Source organism: Charadrius vociferus, unplaced genomic scaffold, assembly GCF_000708025.1.
Source record: "Charadrius vociferus isolate BGI_N301 unplaced genomic scaffold, ASM70802v2 scaffold217, whole genome shotgun sequence".
Taxonomy (NCBI): domain Eukaryota; kingdom Metazoa; phylum Chordata; class Aves; order Charadriiformes; family Charadriidae; genus Charadrius; species Charadrius vociferus.
Window position 1 is genome coordinate 777,166 of NW_009649190.1, and position 27,951 is coordinate 805,116.

At 39.0% G+C, this 27,951-nt stretch overlaps 1 protein-coding gene across 1 annotated transcript in view; it reads right to left on the reverse strand.

The window, feature by feature from the left end:
- The window catches only part of RFTN1 (raftlin, lipid raft linker 1), an 87,604-nt gene that overhangs the window by 48,824 nt on the left and 10,829 nt on the right, over nt 1-27,951 (reverse strand). The window contains exon 2 of the mRNA XM_009888946.1: nt 8,361-8,547. Within this exon, the coding sequence (XP_009887248.1) occupies nt 8,361-8,547 (187 nt within the window). The remainder of the gene's footprint in view (nt 1-8,360; nt 8,548-27,951) is intronic.

Consider the following 27,951-nt stretch of genomic DNA (forward strand, 5'->3'; position numbering starts at 1 on the left):
TCAGTTTAGTCAAAAAAAATGTGTAAGCCCCTACAGTCTGAAAGATATTCTTCTGGATGTACAGTCAGCAATTTCTTCTCCTCTTCCTCCTCCCAGGTTGGAAAACTGAATCGTCCTTCCTTCATTGTCTGCAAATATGCAAGGGTTTTTTTATTACCTTTGTTCCTCTAATAAAAAATCCCTGGGTTAACTAAAACTGAAAGAAGCACACCTGGATACAGTAATGCTGTACTCTTCTTGGAAGCTAAAATGAACTGTAGAAGCTGATACACCCTGACCCATTACAATGCCCTGTACTCAGTATAACACATTCTGTGATACCGGAGAGGGAACAGAAGGGACAGTGCCACCATCACTTTGCCTGCAGTGGGGAAGGGCCATCTCCTGCTCACCACCCCAGGAGAAGACAACCACTGGTTAATCACGGAGACTGACTGAAAATTATACACCCTGGGCTTTCATTTGTTTTTCTTCCTTTGTTGTATATCTCATTATTGGTTTTATCCGTTTTTCCGAAGAAGGATTTTTCTGTCACTGTAAGAACCCTCGGTAACCACCACAGAAAACATTAACCAAGGGGTGCCAAAGAGCTGAGAGGGAATTTCAATCTCCACGTCCCTGTGCAGAGGGACCGTGTTTGCAGGCACGTCGAGGCTGGGGGTAGAGGGTACCTTCAAGTGCTACTGATACGGAAAAGGCTGAGGACCTCAGACTTAAAGAGTGGCGTCTTGAATCCTAAACAGGACCTCTAGTGCCACTAAAGAAGAAGAAAATACATAGAATAAATACGATTTTCACTTATAATTGGAAGTTCACTGGCCAAAAGTATTTTACGATGGCTGTTTCAGTAGGCTGTCATTTCCTGCACAGCTGTTTGCAGTTAAGTGCCATTTCATGGTAGATAAACCATAACCAGCTGTAGCGTACCAGTAACTTACACAGTAACTATTAAAGCTGACAACTTGGTGTCTGTTACAAACTGCATTTCCAATCCTTTTCAGATACAAGAAGGAAATAAGAGAGACAGCATTTGGTCCTAATCTTCCTGAAGTTCTCCATGCCCATGAATTTGGAAAGCACACTTGTAAGCTGCACAGACAATCTAAAATGACTATTTGAGTGAGATGATGCTAGGAATACTAGTGCAGTTTTGAGATTTTCCACTACGTAGGAAAAGCTCTACAATTCAAAATGTAACTGTACATTTATAACAAACTGATCTACATTAAAAAAAAAAAAATAAAACCACATCGAGGTGATAACAAGCAGTTGGTATCTTTACAAGTCCAGGTTAAAGACCTAGCAATGCTACAGCATGTGAAAACTAATGCGGCCGCAATTAAAACCCCATAGGTTTTATGACGCCCAGCCAACAAACACACCAGTTTTTTTAAAACTAAAAGCAGGTATATTGTATCGCAACAACCTCAACTCTAATCTACACAACACTTTTAACTTTACTACCTAAAAATTTTCCTTACTAGTAATTTTCTTATACAGGATTCCTCTCACAGGAATAGGCATTACTTGTTAAAAAAAGTTTATAAATTTTACTAATGACAGCATACAGAGTTTCTTGAGAAAAGTTCAGGCATGTATGGATACATAGGCATCTTCAATGTGCTGTGTTTATAATTTTGAGAAGATAGATAAAAGAACATTTATTTTCGGTCAATGTTGAAAGTTGTTGTGAGGAAATATGTATTTCTTTGAACTTGAAACAAATAACAAGCTTTAAAAACTCAAGCCATTGTCCCTTGAGCTAAAGGAAGATATCTGTTGACTCTTGGGTATGGAATAAATATTATTTTTTCAGCAAGCTGAAATCAGCCTGCTGAGAGCAACAACACACGCTGTTTTTGCACACATAACGCGTTTGATCCTAATGCTCACGAAGACAAGGTCAGACATTTGCCATCTTCAAGTTGGCAAAATCCTACATGAAAACCAAGGAGATACACATATATATGCACACACACTCACATGCATTTACATTTAAGCTAAATATATATTGTACCAATGCAAAGTATCCACTTTCACCAACTCAAGCAAGCACAGGAACACTGGAAGAGATCACTGATATATTTTTGTCAGACTGTATTGTTTTGAAACACCTACAAGTGGAATTCCTGGATTTCTGCAGAGATCCTCTGTAACACATTTCAGGGCCCATGAGGGTGATGGGCGCTGGGAACAGTCAGCATGTATGTAGCAAGTGTAAATCATACTTGACCAACCTAATTGCCTTTGATGTTAAAATGAGTGGATTTGTGGACGAGTGGAGGGAGGGTAGTGGCTGTCATTGATGGCAATTTTAACAAGAGGTTTGGCACTGGCTCCCACATTATTCCTGTATGCAAGTTAGGGTATTACAGCCTGGAAAACCAGATGAGTAAAATCCAGTTCTATGGTTAACGCTGACACCCTGTCTGGAGGCCGGTGGCAAGTGGAGTCCCCACCCAGGCATCTGCAACCTGGAACCTGTCACGTTTAACATCTTCATTGATGACACAGAGGAGGGGATAAGGTGCGTTCTCATCAAGTTTGCAAATGACATCAGAGCAGTGGATGCTGCCGATGTGGCAGAGTGTGTGCTCCAAGAAAGCTCAAGACCACTGTGCATGTTTTACACAGTGATGTACCAGTGAATATCAAATGTGGCATGAAAAATTTTCAGATGGAAAATGAAATAATATCCACAGAACCTCAAAGACAGGCTTGCCAGGCAGAGGCACTAGTCACGGCTCAAGGCTCTATCCACTGAATTCTACACAAAGTCAACACAAGAACTCCCTGTTTCAAGTACCTATCAAAAAAGCTTGAAGAGAAGAAAAGCTTTTGGGGGCTAGAAAGTGTCTCAAACAGCTAAGAATCAGAAATCTGATGAATTATCTGGATGTTTTTAGAAACATTTTCCTTTGCCTTCAGAAGGCAAATGTGCAAAACCAAATGCCAGAGGACTAAAGCAAGGCTTAAAAAGCGTAACACATCCAGAGGCTGACGCTTCTTCCCACTGTAATTATGTCTTTTCATACTTCATCTGTTCCTTGGTATAATACAGTTTTCCTTCCTTTCATGAAAAGAGCTGTTCACTACTATTAAAAAGGGAGTTTAGTATGAATGGAAAAAGATAGTGTGAAAGAATTGGTCTTTCAGGTATGAAAAATCAGGATTTCCCCTGACTTAGCTGCCTGAAACCTCCAGTCAACACAATTAAGCAAATACCAAGTGGACCCTGACAACAGCAAATGCAAACATAGCATCAAACAAATAACACAACTACTGTCTTAAACAAGTCATTTCACATTGCATGTTTAAGTCATTTCAATCTTTGGCATTTACATCAAGCTACGTTACATTTTCTAGAAATCCAGACTTTCTATAAATCCATTTTCTATATTTTCTGTAACTCCAGACTTTAAATGACACAGAAGACACAAAAATCCAGCAATATCTCAGAAGACGCCATTAATTGAAATCACTTGGAATTAACAGTGCATACCAGCAAAAAAAAGAAACTGTAAAAATCCTGTTTTACTATTAAACTTTTGAACTCAGTCTGTCAAATTCCTTTCCAGATAAATAGAGCTATTTTTGGCCAAGTGATGAATGTTTGCATTTCATCAGGATTAATGGATATAGGGAAATTATAGAAATAGAATCAGAATAATCTCATCAAGTATATCAGTGGCACACCTGACACCTCATTATTTTACAGAAAGGGAAAACAGCTGCAAAGTTGTTTGAGGTAAACACAGAAGTCTACTCTCAAAAAAATACTCTTAAATTATAGTACTTAGTCTACTTCTGCGTGGCCATATTTCCCTGCTGATTGCTTTATTGATCAGAGGCAAAACCTGTAGAAGGGTATGTCCTAAGACACAGATGGAACCACAGGGAGAAAGACCTCTCTGGAATTCACTTTATACCCTCTGCTTCACTCTACTGTAGTGAAACAGAGCATCTGCAAACATGTAAACACTATCATAAACAGACAGTTTATCAGCCTGGACCATGTATCTCTCCTAGTGGAAGAGAATGGAGCTTGCTTTCTGGTGCACAGTACTTAAAAAGGGAAATTAAAACATTTTAATTGACATTGAATTTTGAAACTTTAAGATACCTGTCTGGTATCGGGTGTCACACTATAGGGAGCTGGGAATAAATTAAAGCAGCTTTGAGCTATGGTTTTGTTACCATTTTGTTCAGGGACTGACTGCGGTTTCTTTGCAGCGAGCAGGTTATCTGCAACAGACACAAGCTGTCCGAAATAGTAAAGTGCACAAGACACCTAAGCAGAGATTATTATATTAGAAACTAGCGAGTATGGAAATAAAAGGGCAAAGAGAGAAAGGTTATTACAGACACGAAGAACTAACAATCTCTGTTTCTCAGGGGAACGTAAGTGACATACGTGCTACTCTCCTTATCTTGGTTAGCCAGAACCTCCCAAATGCACGGACCTTCCCCTGTCCCTTCCGCCAGGAGATACGCTGTCACACGTTTGCGCTTTCCAGGGTACCACCATAAATCTCTTTCCCTGAAATTCTTGTCTTCAAGTGTAAATCAGTGTGAATCAACTTTTCTCAAGCGTGAATTAACGCAAACCAGCAGACCAGGGGCTGCACTTCACACCTGGAGCCTTCCCCATATTCAGAAAAAAACCCAAACTGTTAAAAACCTGGGCTTGAAGATTTTTCTTTGCATATTTTTTACAAGATGCCTTCTCCAAGAAACCCAAGTATCTCAGAACTCAGCACTGTCTGTAAAAGTCAACTGCTTTTTAATTAAAAAGTCCACAGAAATTTAAAGACAGAGAGAAAATATTCACAGGAGCATTAAAGTTATTATTTCTTTATCCAACTCTATTCTATTTGACTTCCAAACTGCTTCCAATCAACTGGTTAGTGTGCACAATGCAATTAGGTGCTACAGATCTATTTAGATGTATTATATTAAATTTAGTGAGAGCAATGGCAGAGTCCTTCAGCTACTTGGCAAACTACCTTCATGCCCAGTGCCTCTAAAGAATATATTTACTTCATTTAATTTAATTGAACATGACATTTTTTGCAGTGCAAACAATTGTATTGTTGATTTAAAAAAATAAAAAAAATCTGTCCTTTACTTTCATATTCTCCCTAATATTTTGAAGGGACAAACCTTGCTTTTCGATATTTACAGTTCCCATATATGTTAGGAATGCATTTCCTCAAATGTACTAGAGGAGGACTGACTCCTATTTCCTTATTTACCAGAACTGACTAGATAGCAAAGATAAGGAAGCCACAGAGATACCAGAACAGATTAAACACAAAACTGTCGTAGTGACTTTAAAAGTCACCTTAAATGTACAATGACATTGCAAATTCACACCAAGTATTTTAAAACTCCAGGACAATGACAAAATAGGAGGAATACACTAACGGATACTTTATCCATGAGTTTTAATGCATAACACCTCTAAGCACTACCTTTTCCATTTTATTCTTGAACAAATTAAGGCACTGCAAATCTCAGTGACAGCAGCAGCATGTAGTTCATGATGCACATTATCTGCTGCAGCTAGTATAGCCTCTTCCTACCTTTGGAGAGGCAGTGCTGTAAAATCAAGCCCTCAAAATGTGAGTCAACATTATTAATTTGAAACATAAAACTGAAACATAATGGTGCAACACTGATTAAAGACTAATTCAAATGTTTGTTTCTGTCTCTCTCTACACACAGAATTGACATTACTGTACCAAAAAGGCACTAATACAACAATTTCATTTTTGTTCCATTCAGGCAACAAAAATAGCAAGGTGAAAAACCGCATCTGCTATCTGCCAGACAACTGACAGATGAAGCATATAGTGTTGGAGCCATTCATGGTGAAACACTTACAGTAAGAAAGGCGCTACAGCCTCAGGTGTTTTGCAGAAAGTGCTCGAGAAGCCTGAGGATGGGCCCCACGCCGAGCTACAGAGCTTTATAAAAAGACCCTTTGGCTCCCCATGAACACCTGGCATCACCGTTACAGAAAACAGCAGGGGACCACTTTGTACTTCAGAGCACAAATGATGTTGCTAGTGATCCTACAACTGTAGCCGGACTACTTATACTCCTAAAATCTTATGACAGAAATAAACGCTCATCTGATCAACAAATAACCTAAGTAGATCTTAACTTCTACCCAAGAGTTCAACTGTTTCATACAGAGACAGCCTACAGATGCCAGATACCTGATAGTCCTCAGTGAAAAAAGTACCATTTATTCTTTATTAGCAGTGTAATGAAAAAGGTTAATTAAAAAAATTAACAGTATGTCTTTTTTTTTTTTTTTCCCCTGCTGCCCTGTATTTTCTCTCCCCAGCTGTTAGTGGAATGGGATAACCTCATGGATCAAACACAGCTGGTCTCTATGCAGGCTATGGTCACCTGAAGTCTGTGCAACACCCACGTCTCTTCATTGCGCTTGGCAATGCGAACATTCATTGCACTCATGGACTATGGAAGCAGCTTCTCCCACACTCTCAGATGAACCCAGGAACATTTAAACTACATGAAACACTGATGTCATTTCCCTTTCTGGTACTTGTCTGTTTTTTCTCCGCTGCGCCAAGTCTCTTCCGCTTCCCTAGGCAGTCAGAAATGACAGATAAGGGAATGCAAAGAAATGGAGTGTGAATGTAAAAGGAAATATAATTGGTTCAAGACTCTCTACTGTCTTCAATTTTGTACAGTCATTTACAGCTGTCTAAAGTGTGTGAAACACTGGCACCCAAGTGAGTGAATAGGCAATTAAGATTTTGTACTCTTTCACAATCATTCTGCACAGATGTAAACTACTGGATACGGTATGAGACAGCAGCGACGCACTGAGCACTCTGGCTTGAAGACCGTATGGCTCTTCCAAGAAGGATGCTGCATTTCCCTGATGTGTCTTCACAGCTCTGTCCTGGAAGATGCTGAACCCTTGGACCCTAACCCAGCAGAATTGCTTAAGCACTTACTTAACATTGCGAACTCATGCATGTAAATACGTTCATTATTTGCAGCAGGGTATTTTGTAGGTGGGGAAAGCAAGGCCCCAAAACCAGGCAAGCTCAGCCCAATATTACTCAAGAAGTTCAGCCACACATTTTAGGTTTTGACCATAAAACTAGAAACTCTTTAAACAATAATATCAGGCAAACCAGCATGAAGTTCCGTATTAATAAAACTAAGAGCGAGTCAAGGCAAATTGAAAGTTATTTTAGAAGCTAAAATTGCCTGCAACCCCTAATGCCTACATAGATTTGCTAATGAAATGCAAAACTTTTTCCTTAGGTCACTGACTGAAGCTTGACCCTGTCTGTAATTGGTACCAATTGATTACCAGGCTGTAGCAAATCAAATGGTGGTTTTACTTTAACGAGGTGCCTAAAACAGTTACACCCTTTCCTTCAAGCATCAGCATGAAGAGAGGCACTAGGATTGGCAAATGGAAGTTTAATTATCCCCCAGGCTTCAGTATAGGTCACTGTAAGAAGGGGTGGACTGGGGAATGCAAATAATGTAGGAAAACTGCACAGAATGGTGGCAACAACAGAGGTAGCTGCAGAGTTGTGGGTGGTCAGATAACGTTAAATTATGTTTTAATTCTTTAACTAAAGATCATAAATATATGTTTATAAATATTCACATTTTCTCCTGGGCTATTTAGTAGTACGTTCTATTGATTATTTTTTTTTTAAATCAGATCAAAACATAAGAAAAACAGTATTCCTGTTTCTTTATTCTTCTTCAGACTTTGATTATGTAAAGTATTCTTAATATATTTTAAAAGACTGGACAAAGCAGGACAGTCAGACAGTAAACCCTTTTTATTTAAGGAGTTTGCACTGACTGAAAAATTAAAAGAACTTGTATCATTTAGAGGAAAGAAGGGCCTTAAGTCTACACATAAATTTAAGAAGTATGCCTGAGTACTGCAGTTCTCAAATTAATTGCATTAACTGTAACTGTCTAAACACAAAACATGTCTTTTCTAGGCAAACATTTCTTGTGTCATAATTTAATATAATAAATTCTTAAAGGGTACCAATGGGATCATCCTCCCAAATTGTGAGGCATAGGGCTTGTTTCGCTGCCTCTCATGACAACACATCCCAATATACAGAGCATAATTCAACTTGCTATTCTTCAAGTCATCTGCCAAACTGCAGATGAATTGTAAACATGAAGAACAAGTTAAGCCTATTCAAGCCCACAAAAAAAAAAAAAAAAAAAAATCAAGTCTTGCACAGTAAACTCTGCTATAATTTCCTGACGTAGGTCAAAAAGCAGCAGGAAATCACATTGTCTATTTTTATCCCAGTTCACTGGAAGTGCTTTACCTTTCTGTTTTCTTGATAAGCACAGCCCTAAAGATTTGTTCCTGAGGAGATTTCTCTTTTTCATCAGTTGGTTGCACGAAAGGGTGGACAGCAGCCAAGACGAAGCCCTGCTGGTACAATTCTTGCAGCTGAGCTGGAAGATCACGCAAGGAGGAGAGCTTGATTGCAGATGATCCTGGCAGCTCAGCTGGAAACAAAAATAAATTGGTCAATAATCCTACACTGGACTATCATGTTTTTTAAAATCCGGGCTCTTCAGAGTCAAGCTAGCTTCACAGTGGTCTACAACATTAACACAAAAATTGACCTGTCCTGAGGCCCATTTTGTATTTCAGATTTTAAGCAGGCTGTCTTGCAGAGGACTTGTATCACACAAGAGACTGGTGCAATTAAACAAGAAGTCATACACATTAAAATGCCAAATTCACTATGTAGTCTGGGAGAGATGAAGTGGAGGATTTAATAAAAACAAGGCAGTCAGTCCAAAGATATTCTGAGTTTTAGTAGTCGTCACAGTAATGCAAGTTGAGGAGAGCAAGTAATGAGTCAAAGTTATAAAACAAGAGAAAGGGGATAGTCGATAAAGGTAAAACATGGCAAATTCAAAAGCAATAAACAGAAGCACTCATCCACACAAAAGCTGTATTATCAGACTAAGAGATCACTGATGCAAAATGCTGTTGAGATCAAGTATCTACCAACATGTCGGAAGTGTTCTGTAGGTATATTGATAACAAGAACACTAAAAGCAATGCACACCTGTAGTGATGAGAAACCTTTTAGAACAGACACTAAACCTTATACCTCAGGGTTTAAACAAACCTATACCTATTGGAGACGATTCCTATACATATTAGAGATGAGGATTAGACCTAGTGCATGAAAATAATCCATCCCCAATCTGCTTACTGTGGGGTTTTATGCCTTCCTGGGAAGCATCTGATGCTGACTCCTGTCAGACACTCGACATACACACAGATACTGCAGTCAGTACAGCAATTGGCCTTATTTCCTTGGAGTCTTGTGGGCTTCAAAAGAAAATCCCATAAATCACCTAAAATAACCTTCCATTCTCCTTCTCTCTACATCAGTAATTCTTCACATGTTTTTCATATTTTACGTGAAAAGACATCTTTCTTTCCTGACCTTTGCCTCCTCATTTCCATCTCTCTTGGGGGATATTTATTATTTCATCCCTAACCATGCTAGAGCATACAGGGTGGAGAGGTGCTGGATGTTTTCCCCTCCCACTGAAACCAACAGGGAGGGGATGTTGCAAGAAACACTATGGAGGTTCCCAGCACCTTGCAGGCTTTCGTTACAAAAAAAAGCACCAGAGAACAGTGTATATGAAAGACGCCAGCTATGCAAAATAAGGTTTCATTGTACTGCTTTTTTCATCAAACTGTGTGGCTACCCTTTATGAATAATGAAAGAGGTTATCAAAAAACTAATAAATATTCAAAACCAATAATACAGACGAATAATTTAAATAATAATAGAATAGCTGTGCTTGGTATGCTTTTTCTTCATATAAGACCATGTTCCCAAAGAGGATAATGGAACTTTTTGACCAAGAACTACAGGATGCAGAATTTTTATTATTTTTGCAAATGAAATGGGAAATCCAAGCAACATGTACATTGACAGACAATAGGGCTCTACCTCCTACAACAGCATACAAATCACTTCAGAGTCATAAAAAGAGATGGCCCAATGAATAATACATAATAAATAATAAAACTGACTGTTACTTACTGGACCCTACTGGGGATGAAAACGGGCAAAGAAACCCACGTTAGAACCACTAACATCTGATGTGGCTCAGACTCCAAAAAATTTTAACTACGCAGCAAATAGTTTAATTCATTAAAAGAATATGAAAGCCAGAATACCTTTCTAAATGAGGGGTTTACTTGGAATACAATGGAATGACTAAAAGCTGTTCAGCAAAGTTAATTAAGGTAATGGTGCTTCAATTTTTAACAATCATCTGTGAAAACTGATGCTTGTCTTGCATATGAACCGAGTATCTGGATTCTTCTGAGGATGCCTGGGTAAACCTAGTAGAAAGTCTAGTCATTAACACAGGAGCATGATTGCTTCCTCTTAAAAGCTAAACACGAGGGGAAGGTGTGAAAACACATGTAATTGGAGCCTTGGGATGTACACTTGATGATTAAAAAAGAAAGGTAATAGAAAACAGAGCTGGGGGGACCATCCTGCTAGTCCATCCTATTACAAAGAGGCAGGATCAGTTCTAGTTTAGGTATTTCTCATAGTTTTTCCTCATCTATTTTTAAAAACCTTGAGTAATCGAGATTCTACAAGCACCATAAGTCATGTTTCAGTCCTTCTCTATTTTTACTTTTCAAAACCATTTCCTAGCACCTGACCTAAATTTCCATCTCTGAAATTCAAGACTGCTACTTCCTCACTAGAATATTTCTTTTCTGCATCAGCACTTTACAGGTCTTAATACCCATCACGCCTTAACCTTACCTTCTGTAGACTGTATAAACTCAGTCCTTTCAATGTTTCCTGTTTCCTTGTGTTTTCCAGATCTCTAAATAATTTTTGATTTGGTTCTCTTCTGATTCTTTTCAATTGGTCCACATCTTTCTTCAAGTATAGTACCTAAGTCTCATGACAGTGATACAGCACAAGCCTCATCACTACTTTGCAGAATGGAAAAGCTTCTTCATACTTATTATACATCCCACGTCAGTTTACATCATTTGGGGAAAAAAATGGAATTCTTTTCCCCACAACTACCAGTGGCCAAACATCCCCACCCTGAGTGAATTTTAGGGTTTTTTGTTTTCCATTTTCAAGGGCCATTCTGAATTCTGACCTCCACAGCGTGAAGGCTGCTTCTCAGATTTGCAAACCTCAATAAACATATTCAGCAGTCTATTGCTGGGAATAGTTAATGAAAACAGTGAGTTTTAACAGACCCTGGACAGAAACATTTTAAGCCTTACACTCAATACATCTTTTCGGCTTGATGCTGAACTACTGCTAATTTCTCCTTGATAGAGATTCTTCTAAAAGACAAGACAGTTCCTGTTACACAACTGATGCCCACAAGGTCTACACGAGTTTCCTGGATCTACAGACCTGTGCTGTGCATTCTTGTTATTCTCCCACAGACTGGTTGATGTGATGCAAATTCCTCCCCAGAAATCCATCACCCTCTGGATATTTTGTAAGTTATTGTTCCACTATTGTTGTGGGCATTAAGTTAGGCTAACAATCATACAGTTCTCTTTAAAAGTAGGTTGAAAAAAGACATCAGACCTTCCTGGAGAGTAGCATTCCTCATTCAACGGTCTTCAAACTTAAATGACAAGATTTCAATTATTTCTTCAGCTAATTCCTCTAAGTTGCATACCTAATTTATGAAAGTGGTTGTTGATCTAGTCCTTCCTTAGTTCACTTTAGAAAAATGTTAGCATTTTCAGAAAACCTTACACAACTTCCAATAAAATCCATGAAAACTTTTGTTTTAGTTGTTAAAGAGAATTCTAATCATGCCACTATCAAAAGAAAAAAGGAAAATCAAAATTATGTACAACAGGTACTTGTGTAAGGTAAAAGAGCAAATGAAAAACCACATAAAATCTTGTGTAACTCCAGTGCTTATTATAAGCCTCTATTTTGCCAAAAGATAAAGCTGAATTCTTTTAGCAGCCGCCACGTTGCTCTTGAAATGCAGTTAGCTTTAAGTTTAATATTCTGCACTGTGTTTCCTTATTTATTGTTGCACTTCACAACCTGACCTCAAAAGATTCCTTTGTTTATTCTGTCTACATCTAGACCAGCTTGTAAGAAACTTGTAAATGACAGATGCTGTGTTTTTCAATTTTACTAAGGCTGAAAGTGGAAATAGAAGTGCTGGCTGCTTTTGGAACTGATTACCAGGCAAATTAGTTTGTTGCCTGACTCATAATTGAAGCTGAAAACACTTCCAGAAATGCTCGGATACATACAGAAAACTACAGCTTAGAAATCCTTCAAAAAGAAAAGAAAGTTTGTGTTACACAACCGATATCCGTAAGATGACTTTCCTGGGTCTAGGGACTTGTGCATTCTTTGCGGCTAATGGAAAAACCTGACCAAACACTCATGCTGTCACCATCTTGCCACAGAAAAATCAATAAAAGGATTGAGTTGACATAAAAATCTACAGGTTGAGTCATGTATATTTGAACGGCGTCATCGCTGAAGCTCCAAAAAGCAATTTACGGGAAACAGAGGAAGGTGGTGCAGTCTGCCACAGGGATCCTACGTGACTGAGAGCAGGCTGAGAAATATGGCTGGGAAGACAGGTATTGAGAACTGGTTCTTCCTGCATCAAGGAGCTCTGCTTTCCCTCTCAATGGATCATCCAGGGCTTCTACCACAGAGATCAAAGGGCCACCAACCAGCTTCAAACTGAAGCATCTCATGTGACCTCTGACAGTTATGCTATGGTCCATGCTAAAGAGGTGATGTATCTCAATCAAATATTAAGAAAAAAGACAGTTACACCAACAGTCTACAACAAGGAAGGTATTTTTTCTGTATTAAAACAATAGATTTGGGTACCTTTGAAATGCTATAACCCCACACTTTTAAATAGGAAATGTATATTATGCATGGATTCATCTATTAGCCCATGCTTAATAAAGACAATCATCAACTACAGTACATTTTTATATAATGTATATGCTCAACAGAATTAGATGCTTTTAACTCTGTTCTATATGATAAGCAGCAATTTTCCCTTCCTGCTAGTAACATTTATGACAAAGCTAAAACAAACTTGATTGTTTTTTAATTTATTTGTACTTGAATGATAGGTATGCTCCAGGAAAAATAAAATGTTAAATGCCAAAAAGGCATTTATTTAATTTCTCTTTACTGAAATGGTCAAATTCAGAGTCAAATTTAGGTCAGTTTCTCGGTGCTTATTCTTAATACTTTATTTAAAAGGACAAGCATACATTTTTAGTCTAAATATCTATTATCCTGTGTTAGGTGTTTACTTAGCCTGCTTACTCCAACAAACAAATTAAATGCTGGGATTTTTTGGTCTTCATTTTTTAACATGTTTTCCCAATTAAGCTTTTATGCTATTATTCCAGTCACAGCCATTGAAGACTGACGGAGTCCTTAATGACAGTTCACATTACACATGAAAATGTTCCACAAAAATACTGGACCACTTTTCGCTAGTTTCTGTTTCCTTTTAAAGGTTTCGTGTTCATACACATTTTCAAAGTAATGTTCCTCAATTTATTATGAAATATTAAGTAAGCCTTTCTCCTTTGCATTAAAACAACCAAAGATCAAATTGGCATGCACATAGACCATACACGCGCTCTGTCTATACTGGGTACAGAAGAAAGCACTTTGCACCACTACATGCTCAAAATGTGGTGCGTAATGGGGCCTGAAACACAAAAAGGAAGACCGGCAAACTCACCAGACCTAGACCATTAACTGGTGCAGCAACTCACTTCCCTGGCAGCCGCAAGCACCATACTCCCATTTGATCAGGCTTAACGCACATCAGCAGGCTCAGAGCCTTCAAGAAATACAGTCATAACTGTTTTCTTTTTCAAAGCACAGGATGAGGCTGTTCCCAAGCCTGTGAAACATTCCCATTCATGGCACCCAGAGCCAGCGGGCTACAGAGTCACTAGTGCTCCTCCTGCTACCTCCTTCTGCCACCACAAACCTTGCAGGCCCTTCTGCAAAGCTACAGCTCTTCCCTGTGTCTCATGGGAAGGACAATGACATAGAATCATAGAATAGTTTGGGTTGAAAGGCACCTTAAAGATCATCGAGTTCCAAACCCCCGGCCATGGGCAGGGATACCTCCTACTAGACCAGGTTGCTCAAAGACTCATCCAACCAGGCCTTGAACACTTCCCAGGGATGGGACATCCACGACTTCTCTGGGGAACCTGTTCCAGTGTCTCACCACCCTCACATCTCCTCCCCAGGAGAGATCAGGGCCTATGGAGCCCTCAGAAGAAGGAGGCAGAAGGCTGGAAGGGCAACTGCAGCGCAGTTCTCCCTCTCCTCCCTGTGGGCTCAAAGGCAGGTAGTTGCCCCTGAGCAGGGTTGTGCCTGTGAGCTAGAAAGGAGCAAACATTCAGGCACATTACACACTTAGTCACTCCTACTCACTATTTCCCTGCAGCTCCCCACCCAGCATGAATTTCTTGCTGCCATCCTTCTAAAGCAGCCAAATCTCCCTCCTGCACTCTGCAGAGCACGTAGGAGACCACCTGAAAGAATCTGGATAGTAGCCAGGTGTTAGCATCTTAACAGATCTAGCAACGAGCATGTAAGATGAAAACAAGGTACGAGCAAAATTATGGTCATATGGTAATATAGCCATTACCCCAACACCATCCACTGACATCCTGCAGGGCTTTATAATAGATCTGGCTATCTACCTCCTGCCTTTAGTGACCACCTCACGGCAAACGGCATTAGCTCGCTCTGTTATGCCTCACACATCCCACCAAGGTGGTCACAATTGCATGTCTGCTAGCAGGAAACTAAATAGCAACAACGAATGGAGAGAATAATGTGGGAAGAGAGTATATGACCAAGCACGTGTGTGAGCAAATGCATAAATCTGGCCCGAGTCCATGAAATTTCCCATACTTTCACACAGGGCACTTCCCGAGCATGTTGATGATTGTTTATAACGGCCCTGATCATTCTGGAGAATACCAAAGCAGGCACACTTCCTCTATTTAGTATCAGGATTGCTGTTTCTTAATTTAATTCTTTTCCAGCAACTTCAATTTAATTTAAAGAAATCAAATCTACTGCTAACCAAGTTCTTGTAGAGCAAAACATTGTCTTTGCATTAGGGTCAGCAAAAAAAAAATTAACTAGAAAGTTTATTGTCAGAAGATGCAGTTTCACCTGCATTAAAACATTTCATAGGAACATGTCAAATGCAGCAAAGCTTTTCATTTGGGTAACGTTCAGAAGTTTAAATAAAAGCAATGCATTAATGTTTTACATGATCAAAGTAGTGAAACAAGCAGCATTTTTTCAGCGGTTCTGTGAATTTTCATTCCATTTGAAATTTTGAAATTACCTGTACTACTGGAACTGTGATTTCTTGTTGGAGGGTACAATTGCAGTGACAGGAGGCGCACACTCACAACAATTAGGATACACAGACAAACCAGTGCTGCTCTGGGCAGCTAGTTCCTGCAAGCTGAATGCTGACTGCTAAATGAAGGACCATCCTGTCAGGTTTCTTTTCGGCTTACCAAAGTCATTGGGTTTATCTGTGCAGGCAGAGGGCTGAATGGTATTGCAGCTCCTTTCAGAGAGGCGGGTGAACATCAGAATTCACCTGGAGGAAGGTGCAGGGTAAAAATCTATTGTGAAGTGCTGGCTTTCATCTAATGATGTAGCACAGACTGGCAAAGATCCCCTCTCTGTACTATAAATAACAAAGTTTTTAAGGCACTTTTTACTGACTTATTTAGCAGCTGGTTTGGAACAGCTGAAAGAATCCAGATCATCATCCTTTCCAACTATTAAGGCTTGGTAAGGCCAATTCGTTCCTCTGGAGAACAGAAAGCAAACTGTTACTTGAATGTTTTCAAAACACTTATCGACCCATCCTGGGAGAACACGGGTTTTTCCAATCAGGGTCAATCTCAAACAAAAGAAATACTAACACATCTATTGCAAATCTTCATTCTTTGTCACAAACACTAAGGAACTGTCTTTTACGCAGCACAAATTGTTTGCATGGCAAAATAATGCAGTCATGTTGCTCTCACTTAACCATAACTATTCTTTCCTGATTCAACACACAGTTTCTTGTCAACAACAACAAAAACCTATCAGAGAATCAGAGTACCTCCAATGGTACTATCACTATCCAAAGGCAAACCTACTAATGATGTAATGTAAAGAACACAAAGGAGTAAACAGCTTTCTGGGGAGTTTTGTGAGGAATCCCAAATAATTGTTTTCTCTTTCCATTTCTTCCAATAATTGTTTCTGAATTAAAACCTACCAAACAAATGCTAAAGCAGTATGACTAAACTAGCAAAAGATACATAGTGCTTCTGGCGCTATTGCACAGCTTTTAATTACCTGAAACACACTAAAGCGAGAATTTAATGAGTTAAAAGCTCAGTCTTTTGGATTAACAACTACAACAAGCTGTACTATAGTCTCTTCTTCCTTCTAATAGAGCTTGAGCTTCCATGGGGTATGTATAGATATATTCCTTAATTTCAAAGACAAGACAGACAGTCTGGGTGCATTACTGTTCAGGCCACTGGCAGAGGCAAGACACTGGATGTTAATATATCACGTTGCTTTTTTGGTTCTGCTAAATGACATTCTCAGTGATTTTTCTTTCAATCTTCAAGGCAAATACAATAAATGTCCCCATCAAAGAAACTAAGAATGAATATGCAAGAGAAATAAGGACTTTAAATGAAGGACGACTGTTCAATAAGCTCCTAGTGTTTACTTTTAGGGAAAATGTAATAATGGAACGTAAAAATATTCAAAAGCAATACACTGTATCTTAAGAAGCTAGAGAAGGCAAAAACCATACAAGAACTGTGAAACTGTGTATATACCCTTTGAAAGTATGTATAAACACATGTGTATATATATGTATGCATACATATATTTGTGCGTGTATGTATACGTACAGACATACACCAACATGCTTTTCTTTCCTTTAGGAAATAGTAGAAACGTACATTAGTCAAATCGAGAAAGCACTCAGACAACTGACAGATGCAGTGAGATTACACAACTTCGTCTAATCAATTGTGTTGTCTAATCACATTGCATCTTTGAGTTATCTTGTTTGTTGTCCAGTCAAAGTTTCATTTCTGTATCTTGCAAGCATAAGACAAATACCTTCAGAACTGGGTACACTGGCACAGACATAATGTCATTATACACGGGATAGTTTCATTTTGGGCGTTTCAGAAAAAAGGCAATACCCAGGCTATCACCTCCACTAAGTGAAAAAACAACCACTAAACAGAAGTTTAGTAACCTAAATAAATTGACAAGCACTTCTTAAATGACTCACACCTTACATATATTAGCTTGTCAGCAGAATTATGCAAAACAGGCAAAATTAAGACTACCTACTAGATGTAAGAAGGGTTAATGACTGTGTAAAAAGCAAAAAAAAAAAAAAAAGAAAATGAAAGAGGAGAGGGATTTCTCATTTAAACTGTGCACAGAAAAACGAACCAAATCCTATCCCTTCTGTACTTGAACAGCTCTTCGAAATGATATTTTTTTATATGTCCCTCCCTCCTGCTTGGTTCTACTTCCTAAATTGATGCAGACCAAACACAGAGACAACAAAGACAGGTAATTTACATTTCACAAATCCAAGAAAACTCCAATTATGTCTAACCAAAAGGAGAAAGTGTTCAAAATTGCAATATTTTATTCATACAGACTTGTTACCTGTAAAACAAGTTATGTTATCTGTATAACATATTTTTCAGTGGTGCTCAGTGATAGGACAAGAGGTAATGGGCACAAACTTGAACACAGGAAGTTCCATCTTAACACGAGCAGGACCTTCTTTACTATGAGGGTGGCAGAGCACTGGCACAGGCTGCCCAGAGAGGCGGTGGAGTCTCCCACTCTGGAGACATTCAAAACCCGCCCCAATGCCGTCCTGTTCAACTCGGTGTAGGTGAACCTGCTCAGGCAGGGGGGTTTGACTAGATTATCTCCAGAGGTCCCTTCCAACCCCCACCATTCTGTGATAAGCTCCAAAAGGCAAGTATTACACTGAATTACAGAGGAGAGATGGGGTTAATTCTGAACTACAGGAAGGGCCAGAATGTTAATCACATCTATTTCCAACCCCCCAAAAAGTACTGGTTCCCTGCCCCAAAGCCTTCAGACACCAAGTTAATCTCCTGGTGGCAATACTTTAGCTGCCAAAGTCAAACACTGAATGCCATTCATTTTAACAGCTTAGGAAATAGTGAAATAGGAATTCCCATCACTTCCACCAGTGGTCCACCAAGTTATGTCCTCTCACAGCAGTAATCAAATACTTTAAGGGAGGAAATGAGGAGCTACCCAAGGAGAAGAAAAAGTAAAATGTCTCCAAGAGATCTTCTGCTATCTTCGAAACTGGTGTCATCACAAAATTTGGAGGGCTGATGCTTCTTTTTTGTTTCACCCCTCTCTCTAGCTAATGTGCTCACCATTTTTCTGAGCAGCAATACAAATGAACACTAGCCAGTTTCACAGCTAACCCTGCAGCCTACAGAATCTTCTCATTCTCTCCCTTCCATACTTTTTAATACATATATGTCTTTTCTTCGTGGCATAATACCCCCCTTTTTCTTTTCCTCTCTCCCTCCCTGTTTTATGCTTCACTTTGATGTTCTTTCCATATTTCTGGCAAATTTTCATTTCAGATTTTTGAACTGCAGAAAGTAACAAAGAACTGGATTCTTTGCAAATTTTACAATAAGCAAACTTGGACTGCAGTAAAAGAACTGCAAAAAAGAGATAATATCCTCAGAAGAATACAAAACAATGCCTACTTTAATAAGTTCCAAATTATGCAGAATTTATTCATTTTATGGTATACTTTGCTAGATGAGAAAGTCTCTGAAATGGAATTTGTAGCATTTCTAAGCTTTCCAAATCACTATATCCTATTGTCAATAAAACGCTGCATGTGCCGACTCTTCAAGGAGTTAAAAAGCAGAAAGGTTCATATATCAATCAGATATATCAACAGAATGTGTTTGGGCTGGAAGGGACCTTTAAAGATCATCCAGTCCAACCCGCAGCATTGCAAGGGGTTTGTACCATCTGCATACTCCACACCCCTGGACTTCTACAGAAATTGTGAAAAATAGGGCTTTTAAATCCCGACCTATTCAGCCTTCATTTCACCCTGAGCCACCTCGTGACCCTTCTGTGCTCTGGTACTGTATGGGTACCAGGATGGGAAGAGGGGGTCTCTGGCTGGAACCACCTCATCCTCTTCACTTACTACCCGTTTCTTGTTTTTCTTGGGTTTTTTTTTTTTGATTTCCATCCAAATCAACTGAGAACAACGTTGAGGTTACTGTGTTTATTCTTAATCAAGCACAGATGAACAAAGTAGGCTGCATGCATTATATCAGGGATTTTTTTTCCATACTAACGAGATAGTTAATAACTATAAATCTGTTTGAAACATAGTTTCCAACTGAAAAATGACAAGAGGATTTCAAAACATTTAAGGAAAAGGATTCAGAAAGAAGCCAACAGCAGTAACTGTGGCTGAATACATGCACTATAAGGTGGTGTACGTTTTTCATGATACACTGAAAATCGTGATTAAAATCAAAGACTTTGCACAACTCAGGCAAACAAGAAAGATAAAACTGCCAAAGTAGTAAAACGTTTTTTCCCCCCAATTCACAAGATAATTGCCGCATATCATAACTACATGCCAAGAGAAGTAGCTGGAAATTAGAACATTAAAAAGTTTGCTTTTGATAAATTCAGCCTTCAACACAAAGATCTAAATACACTGACATATCTAGTAACCTCAGGAAGAAAGGTTTGGGTTTATCAAGATAGCTCTTATTCCGCAAGCCAACCTGAGCAACAGAGAACTGATAGTCTCCAGGGAAACCAAAATCCTCCTGGCAGGTCATGCCTATATATATTTTATACATAACACTTTGCATTATATATACAGAAAAGGACAGATAGCTTTATAAATGCTTGAAGGCTCTATTCAAATGTCACCTGCTGCTTTCTGTTTCTTTTCACTTTAAGTCTCCAGTGTTTCACATACATTTTCCCCTTCTGTTGCAATAGGTGTTTTCAGTCTTTCTTGTAAAATCTTATTTAGGATGATACTGTGTGCCAAGTTTGTTTGATTTTTTTCAAAAGCTAGAAATAGATTTTTTTCCAATGCTGTCACTAAAGTCCATATATTACCCTATTTCAGATGTTCTCATCTCTTGACTGCATCAACCAATAACGTTCCTTTTTTTCAAAAGGCAGTGGTACATACTAAGCACTTAGTATTTTAAATTAGAATAAGTAAAGTATCACAGTGACTTTCATCTTTTTACCTTTTTCCTGGCGCAATATATTTCGTTTTTTAGATAAAGAGAAGTCATTTCCAAATTATGTGTGTTTTTCATTTGGAAGGTAACATGAAGTGTAACTTCGCAGCGTTCTTTTGGTGCTCCTTTAAATCAAACTCCCCTATTTGGGAAATCTTACAATTTTTCATAAATGTCTGTTAAATTGTTTTCAGCTTTACTGGCAAAACTAAATAAATGTTAAAGCAACCAAAAATGTAACATACATTGTTTAACTAAGCAAGCAGTGTTACTTGAAGACATATTCTCAATTAGATTTTGGCCCCAGGTTTGGTTACGTTTGAAAAAGAAAGTTGGGTAAGAGAATGCTACATGATGAAATTCAATATAAACAGGAGATATTCGGGGGCAGGCAAATTAAATTCAGAGGAAAGGGAGATATAATGTGTTTGGATGTTTTAAACACATTACCTGGTAGTGATTCTAAGACAAACATTTCCATGGGCACCTATACAAGACCCAGAACACACAACAGCTGTTAGATTATAAACAGAAACAAAACTGATCCATCTAACTCTATCGACCTTTCCAGGAAAACTCCAAATTCTAAAGAGGAATAAAAAGTAAATTAGATCTGTCTTTGTTTCCAGTCGTTAGGCCTGCTTGGGGAACTGCAATGAAAAACCAAATGTAAAACATTGTCCAGAAAGTATTTACAATTCCTCTCAGTTCTCCTGCCCCACGCTTCTACATTTTGTTCAGCTCCATTGATAATGGGAATATATTCCTATCACTGCAAACTGTAAGAATACCTCTGTCAGAGTATGTGAATTTCATATGAAGAACCTGTGTCTGTACATAAGTGAGATTTAAATTTTAATGTCACAGCAGACCTCGTATCACCCTCACAAAAATTGCTCCCAGTGCCACCCTTGAGCTGTACTTGGAGATCTCGGCTTACCCCACAGCATCGAAGGGAGCAATCCAGCTGGAACTAAAGCTTTTCTGATATTTGCAGAAAAACAGGCCTGAAGAGGATGATCCTGTGATCCAACTCCTCACTGTTTAAAATTATCACAGGAAACCCTCTCTCTGATGATACACTTTATGTGCAAAGATTCGCATGGGAAGTATGAAAATACAGGGTAGCAGTAATCCCTAACAAGCAATTTCCCTAATGGTTCCTGATTAATTTGGCATGTGGAAGAGCCATGATTAGCCCATCTATGATTTTTAGAACCACATAAACTAAAACTACTTTCGGAAGATATAATAAAGCTAGAACCCCCAAATGGATCAGTTACTTTGCAACGAAGCAAGCAACTGTGCCCTTTAGAAATGAGGTAAGGGGGAGTTATAGCTATAGCAAAGAGGACCTACTTTACTGTCAATACGTTATTGGATTTGCTGACTCTGTTGGTCCACAAAGGTGGTTAAAGAGCTGATTAAAATCAGCACTAGATAAAACACTTTTTGCTGACTTTTTGCTACTTATATCACTATATATAGTGCTATTATACAAACTCCTACTCAAGTTTTTTCCATTAGCATAGCTAATGAAGTGATTTCCACTGATGAGGCTTTTGTTCTCCAACCTCACTGCTGCCACAGCCACGGATTTGCCTCCTTCTCTTTTCTTCCCACCCCTTGGATTCCTCAAACTGATGAGAAACAGAGATTCTGCGGTTATGTTGGAGTGATGCACTGGCTTGTTGGCCAGCGAGCTGTCACCAAGGAGAGTGTGCATGGCTTGGTTGTCCTCACCTTTTCCTGATCAATACAGGTCTTTGTCCTCTACACAACCGCCAGCTTCAGCAATTAGGAGCAGTCTAATTGTCTTCAAAAATTTCTAGCAAATTGGTTTGAAACTGTGCGGTTATAATTATTTGGAGGAACGAGACAGACAGACTGTAAGCCTTTTTTTAACTCTCGTTTCCCTAGGAAACCAGTTCAGAAACAAAACAGAAAAACCCATCACACTACCACCTCCAAATCCTCAGGGGAAAAAAAAAAAAAAATCCCTCCAAAATAAGGACCTGAAAAGAAAATCCTGCAAAAGGTATTATAGGACATTGCCTTTTGTAACACCTCTAATGGTGTATTTAACAGCGATAAGGCTTTCACAGAATATTGAAAACGACTAGCAAGCAATAGTTCACCACTGGCACCTAAAAGAAGTATGTCACTGCCAAACACACCACATCACTTCAACTTGGCAAGAGTGCTTGATAGAAAGCCAAAGAGTAGTGGAAAAGGCTGTTAAAAGTTAACAAAGCACTTCCCAAAAGTACTGTTTTGTTTTTTTAAGCAAGTCTGCTAGAGCATGGGTGATGGATTTACTAAAGAAAAAAGTTTTTCTTGGCAAAAAACTCTGCTTTTTTTTGCTTAGAGCAAATTTTCCTGTCACTCTCCAGAATTCGAACTCCTACTCCCTCGTTTCAGAAAAATGTGGCCAGTCTCTAGAAGCGAAGAATTCCCACACAGTAATACTGATAGCATGCAAATCTATTGTTTAATATGGGTCATGGGAAAATGGCCATAAATTCAAGCATAATTAGAATGGAATGACCGAAGTTAAACTGTGATTTTTTAAAAAATTTTTTATTTTGCAATAAAATGGTTGCTGTTGCAATTTTGTTTGCAAAGATTACCAGAGTATTTCTCCAAATGTTTACAAGAAGGCATTGTTTTACCTTTATTTCTCAGCATAGTTCTGTCAGAAAAAAAAAAAGTGCATCTAAAACATTTCTTGGAAATAAAAAGGCCAGAAGCAGAGACACCTCACCTTCAAAGCTGCCAAAGAATGAGTTAATGAAGTTGTTATAATCTAATCCCAAAGTAGTAAGTATATGCGATAAAGATGTAACACGTGTCCTGTCCAACAGGGACAGAATTCTTTCATGGTATGAAGGTGGTAATTAAAAATCATTATGCAGACAATCCTAAGATCTAAGACTTTCCGTACCCCCTGGGTAGGATCCCTTTTGGGTTAGTGACATCAAAAAATTAATTTCATAAATGCATGGTCATACTGATTAAATAATAAAATACTGAAGCAAATAACCAGGTCAAATTCTCAGTTCCCTTCACAATAGAAAATAAACTTTATAGGTGGCACAGTGGTGTATGATGATGCACATTCACAGCCAGCACAAAACAACAGAACTGTTCACTATTATTCTTGTCAGCCACTGCTAGCACAGAAAATACCTCACAAGCAAACCTGTGAAAGCATGCAAAGCACAGTGCCTCTGTGTCTTGGCTACTACTGTTTTCTCACAGTTCCCAATAACACAACCCAAAGAGAAGTCACAAGCAGCCTCACGTGGCTCTAACTTCTAAGCATATGACAGCCCACGTTCAAGACACTTTCACTTCTCTCCATTCCCAAGCATATTCTGCAAAACTGAGAATCATTTCTAAGTCCTTTTAAGTCACCAAGGCCCAAAACTGCTACTGGCTAATAATGAAGTATCACTGATAAAATAGTCTGAGTTTTCACCAATGGTTCTAGGAGGGTTCCCTGGAAGTATCTGTTGATGAGCAGACCAATTTTTCCCAAAAATTTACTATAATAAAAAAACTAAACAAACAACAAAGCCAACAAGTAGTGCAAGAGTACAGCTTGAAAACAGTGTCTTACAATTATAAAGTATTTTATTCAGTGAACATGTGGTGAAGAACAATGAAAATAATCCCACAGAATATGTACAATTTTATCTATTTGATCATTTGAAAGGCTTCATCAAGGCATTCAACCCAGCTGGAAAAATCGGGTAGAAGGACTGCAGAGAAAGACAGATGCTGCATCTGAGCTGAGCATTCCTAAGTAAATAAACAACAAAAACAAAACAAAACAAAAAAGCGATTCTGACACAGTTCCAAACTTTATGAGACAATAACTTAACAAAAGACCATTTATTCTGTCACTCTCTTTTCGTTCTTTTGTTTTATGATTTGAGATAAAAGTAGATGCTAATTTTTTTTTTGCTTACTAATAATCTGTACAATAATTACTAGTGAATTAACCCATGCAATTTAGCACTATTTGTCAATTCTTATATCAGTTGTTATTAAGAAATTCAGGAAACAATTGTTCAAATAAAAGAACACCAATAGAGGGCTTAGCAATCAAGAAACTACATCAGTAGACTGCTGTTTATTTATATTTCACCAGTAACCATGTCTTGGCTTATCTCTAACTTTCTCAAAATTCCATCTATTTATTTGTAAACCTCATACCTCATTCTCTTTCAGATTTAAGGCCTTTTATCAATTCATTTGGAAACGCATGGCATCTTTAGGATTTCTCACATCCTTGATGTCTTTAATTTTTTATGTGCCACATAGTACACAAAAGCCTCTCTATTCTCAGGCTGAGATGAACTCTTTCAACTGATGACTCTGTAACAGAGACAGGTAATATTTTTGCAGTTCTTAACTCACCTGATGACTGTCAAGCTTGTCTTTCGTGTGTTGATCAAGAGCTGCAGCTCACAGCAAAGGCTTAATGAGATTCGCTTCCCCTTGAAAGGATTGTTTCTTTCAAGAAGAATCTGTAGCTAATCACTGCAAGTCTCAAGTTGAGAGGATGATTATTTGAGGGGAGAGGGAAAGGAAGGAATCTGAGGGTTTTTTACAATTTCAACTAAACAGAGCTCCATTTATATGAAATAAGCAGGGCTTGCAAAAACCAATTGGTTGGAAATCCTTAAACTTGCAGTTCCTGTACAAGACCTTATCACAATGCAGAGGTTACCATTTACCGGTAAGTGCCGCACCAGTTAGCTACAGCAGCTGAGTAAGCACCTGACTGAAACTTTTCATATGCTACCTCATACCTGGGAAACTCCCTGACACTGCTGGTGATCCCAAGTTTATCAGTGTGTCACAAGTATCAAATCATTTGCAAAAGCATGACTGCATACGAACCAATAGTTTGCTGGGTGTGCAAGTTATATCACAGAAAGCAAGTTACAATTTCATGCAGTAATGTTACCCGGCCTCCTCTGAACTCCAGGATATCACATGTTTGTATGACTGCAGTAAGCTGAAACCAAGTCACCGAGACCTGTGTTTAGTGGTTAAGACACAGGGCAAAAACATACAACACATGTCAGGGTTTTGCCAAGATACCTGAACGAGTGCCAAAGGAGCTAGCTTGGAAACTGGAAGCAAGACTAGCACAGTGCTCAGCAAATGCTAATAAGTTATTGTCCTTCATATGAGCCATGAACATTTTTCCAGACTGCCTCATCACTTAAAGAGAAGGCCACAATCGGAAGGCCCGGATCAATCTTTATCAGCTTTGTAATATGTTATGGCTGTAAAACAGTAATGTTCAAACAGTATTTCACCAAGAAATTACATTGAAGAGTTCCAAAATTGCTGCAGATTGGCCATGAACCAACAAGCAGGTGTCAGACGCACCTGGAATGCAGCATTAAACTGAGACCTAATGCAAAAAGGCGCATTATACCAGTCCCAATTTGAGATGTTTGCTTGGCAGTACATTTACATCTTGTACAGACAGAACACTTATTAGGGTGCCTATCATCTGTGCACATACACACAGGCACTGAAAAACAAAAGAGAAACAAAGGTCTCACGTAGATAATGCACTATCACAGACATAGGATCGATGCCTCTCTCTGTATGAAATCAAGCTAAAGAAAATGCCATTCAGGCATTCACACACAAAACCCATGCAAATACCATAAGACGACTAACCTGAAGAACAGTTAACACTTGAGACACAATCATTAAGGTTTGCAAACTACATTATTTTGCTGAGTACAGTATTCATAACCTTAATTTAAATTGCAGTCACAATTATGCTTGTTGCTAAAGCAACAATTCTATCTATTTACAGAACTGGGCAAAGAAAATGAGAAATCCTGCAGTTTCCATGCACAATAGACATGATAAACTACTTAAATGTTCAGTGGTTATTCTTCAGACAAAATTTAAATTGAATGTTGATCTTTCCCAGAAACGACAGCATTTTAAGGTTTAAAGTAACCTTTCCTTGTACACTAATGAAATAAGCCTAACAAATTCAGAGGATGTTTTTCATGTCACTTTCAGATTCAAAAAACAAAACAAGTTGTCATGAAAGACCCAAAAGGGATCTGAACCTAGAAATGTAAGTAGTTGTCTTCAGTACAAGACCCTGTGCCATCCCCTACACAATACTATAGGCTTTATTCAGGCAGAAATCAATAGCAAATCTTGTCAGAATGACAGCCGCAGTCCCTGCCGGGCTTCATTGATACCAACACAACAAAAAGGCATCCCTCCAGCAATGGAAAGCTCCCAAAACTCACGCAGTGAGTCTTCTCTTCTTATTTAACAAGTCAAATGATAGCTGTCCCTCCGTTTTTACTATTACCCATCACCCTCAAGGTTCTTCAGTTTGTGTGTTCAGCTTCTCCTGTCCCTTGATATTTTTTCCCCTATTTTCTCTGCTCTATGTTTGCTTGATGCCCTCTCCTTTCTGAAGACCTTGCCTCCTCTTCCTACCATGCATGAGTGCCCACATCTATCCTGGCAACAAAGCGAGCAGAACATATGAAGTGTCACACTAACACAGCCCTCTTATGCTTCCAGACACAGAGAGATGCTGCTGTGAAGCCCCTTCCCCGTCCAAACACCGGGAACACAGTGGCTGACATCACAACAAGGACACTACGCAGTGTTTGGGGTCTCCAGGCCCATGACCTACAACAGCACGGATCCAGGTCAGGGTGGTTCTACCTTTCTGGAAGACATAGCAACAAGCGGTAGAGGCCGACAGGGCAGTGCCCTTCCCTTCCGCACTCGTGAGAAGTCACATAGGCAGCAGCAGCAATGTGTGGTCCTGCTCCCAGAACTCCTCTCAGCTATGTGTGACCCTCTGCAGAGAGCCCACAGCAAGGATGAGTCACATTGTATTGGGGGACAGTGAGGGGTGTTCACTGGAAGGACACTGAGTCTAGATTGCTTTTATTCCCCGTTTCAGCATGCAGCTTGCAGACAGGGTGCATACCTCTCATGTTCTCCCCATGACTGTAGGCACAGTGCCAGATGCCCAAGCTGGGCTCTACTGTTTAGTTTTTGCTCCATTTAATCCTCTGGACACGCTGGTCCACTGGGGAATGTTTCTGGCATAGGCCATATCAGCATCCCATCACCCTTTTTCCCTATCTTTGTCCCTACTCCAGAAGTTACAGACCCAACTTTCCCTCCTTTGCTTTTCACTTACAACTTTTGGGTCACGTTGGTCTTCTCTGAGAAAAAAGCTGGCAAAGGTGTTGCTTGAACTCTTCTGCTGATCCACCACTGTTCAGCTGCAGCTGTGCCTTCCACTTCACTTTTTCAGCAGAGAAGCCTAAAGTGCCTGCATTTTCTGGGGTGCAGCAGCAGGAAAGCTATGGCAGGGAGCCTGGGCTAGGGATGTTATAGCTCATCACAAGGCTGACAGACATCTTGATTGCTGTTTTTTTTCTGGGAAAGAG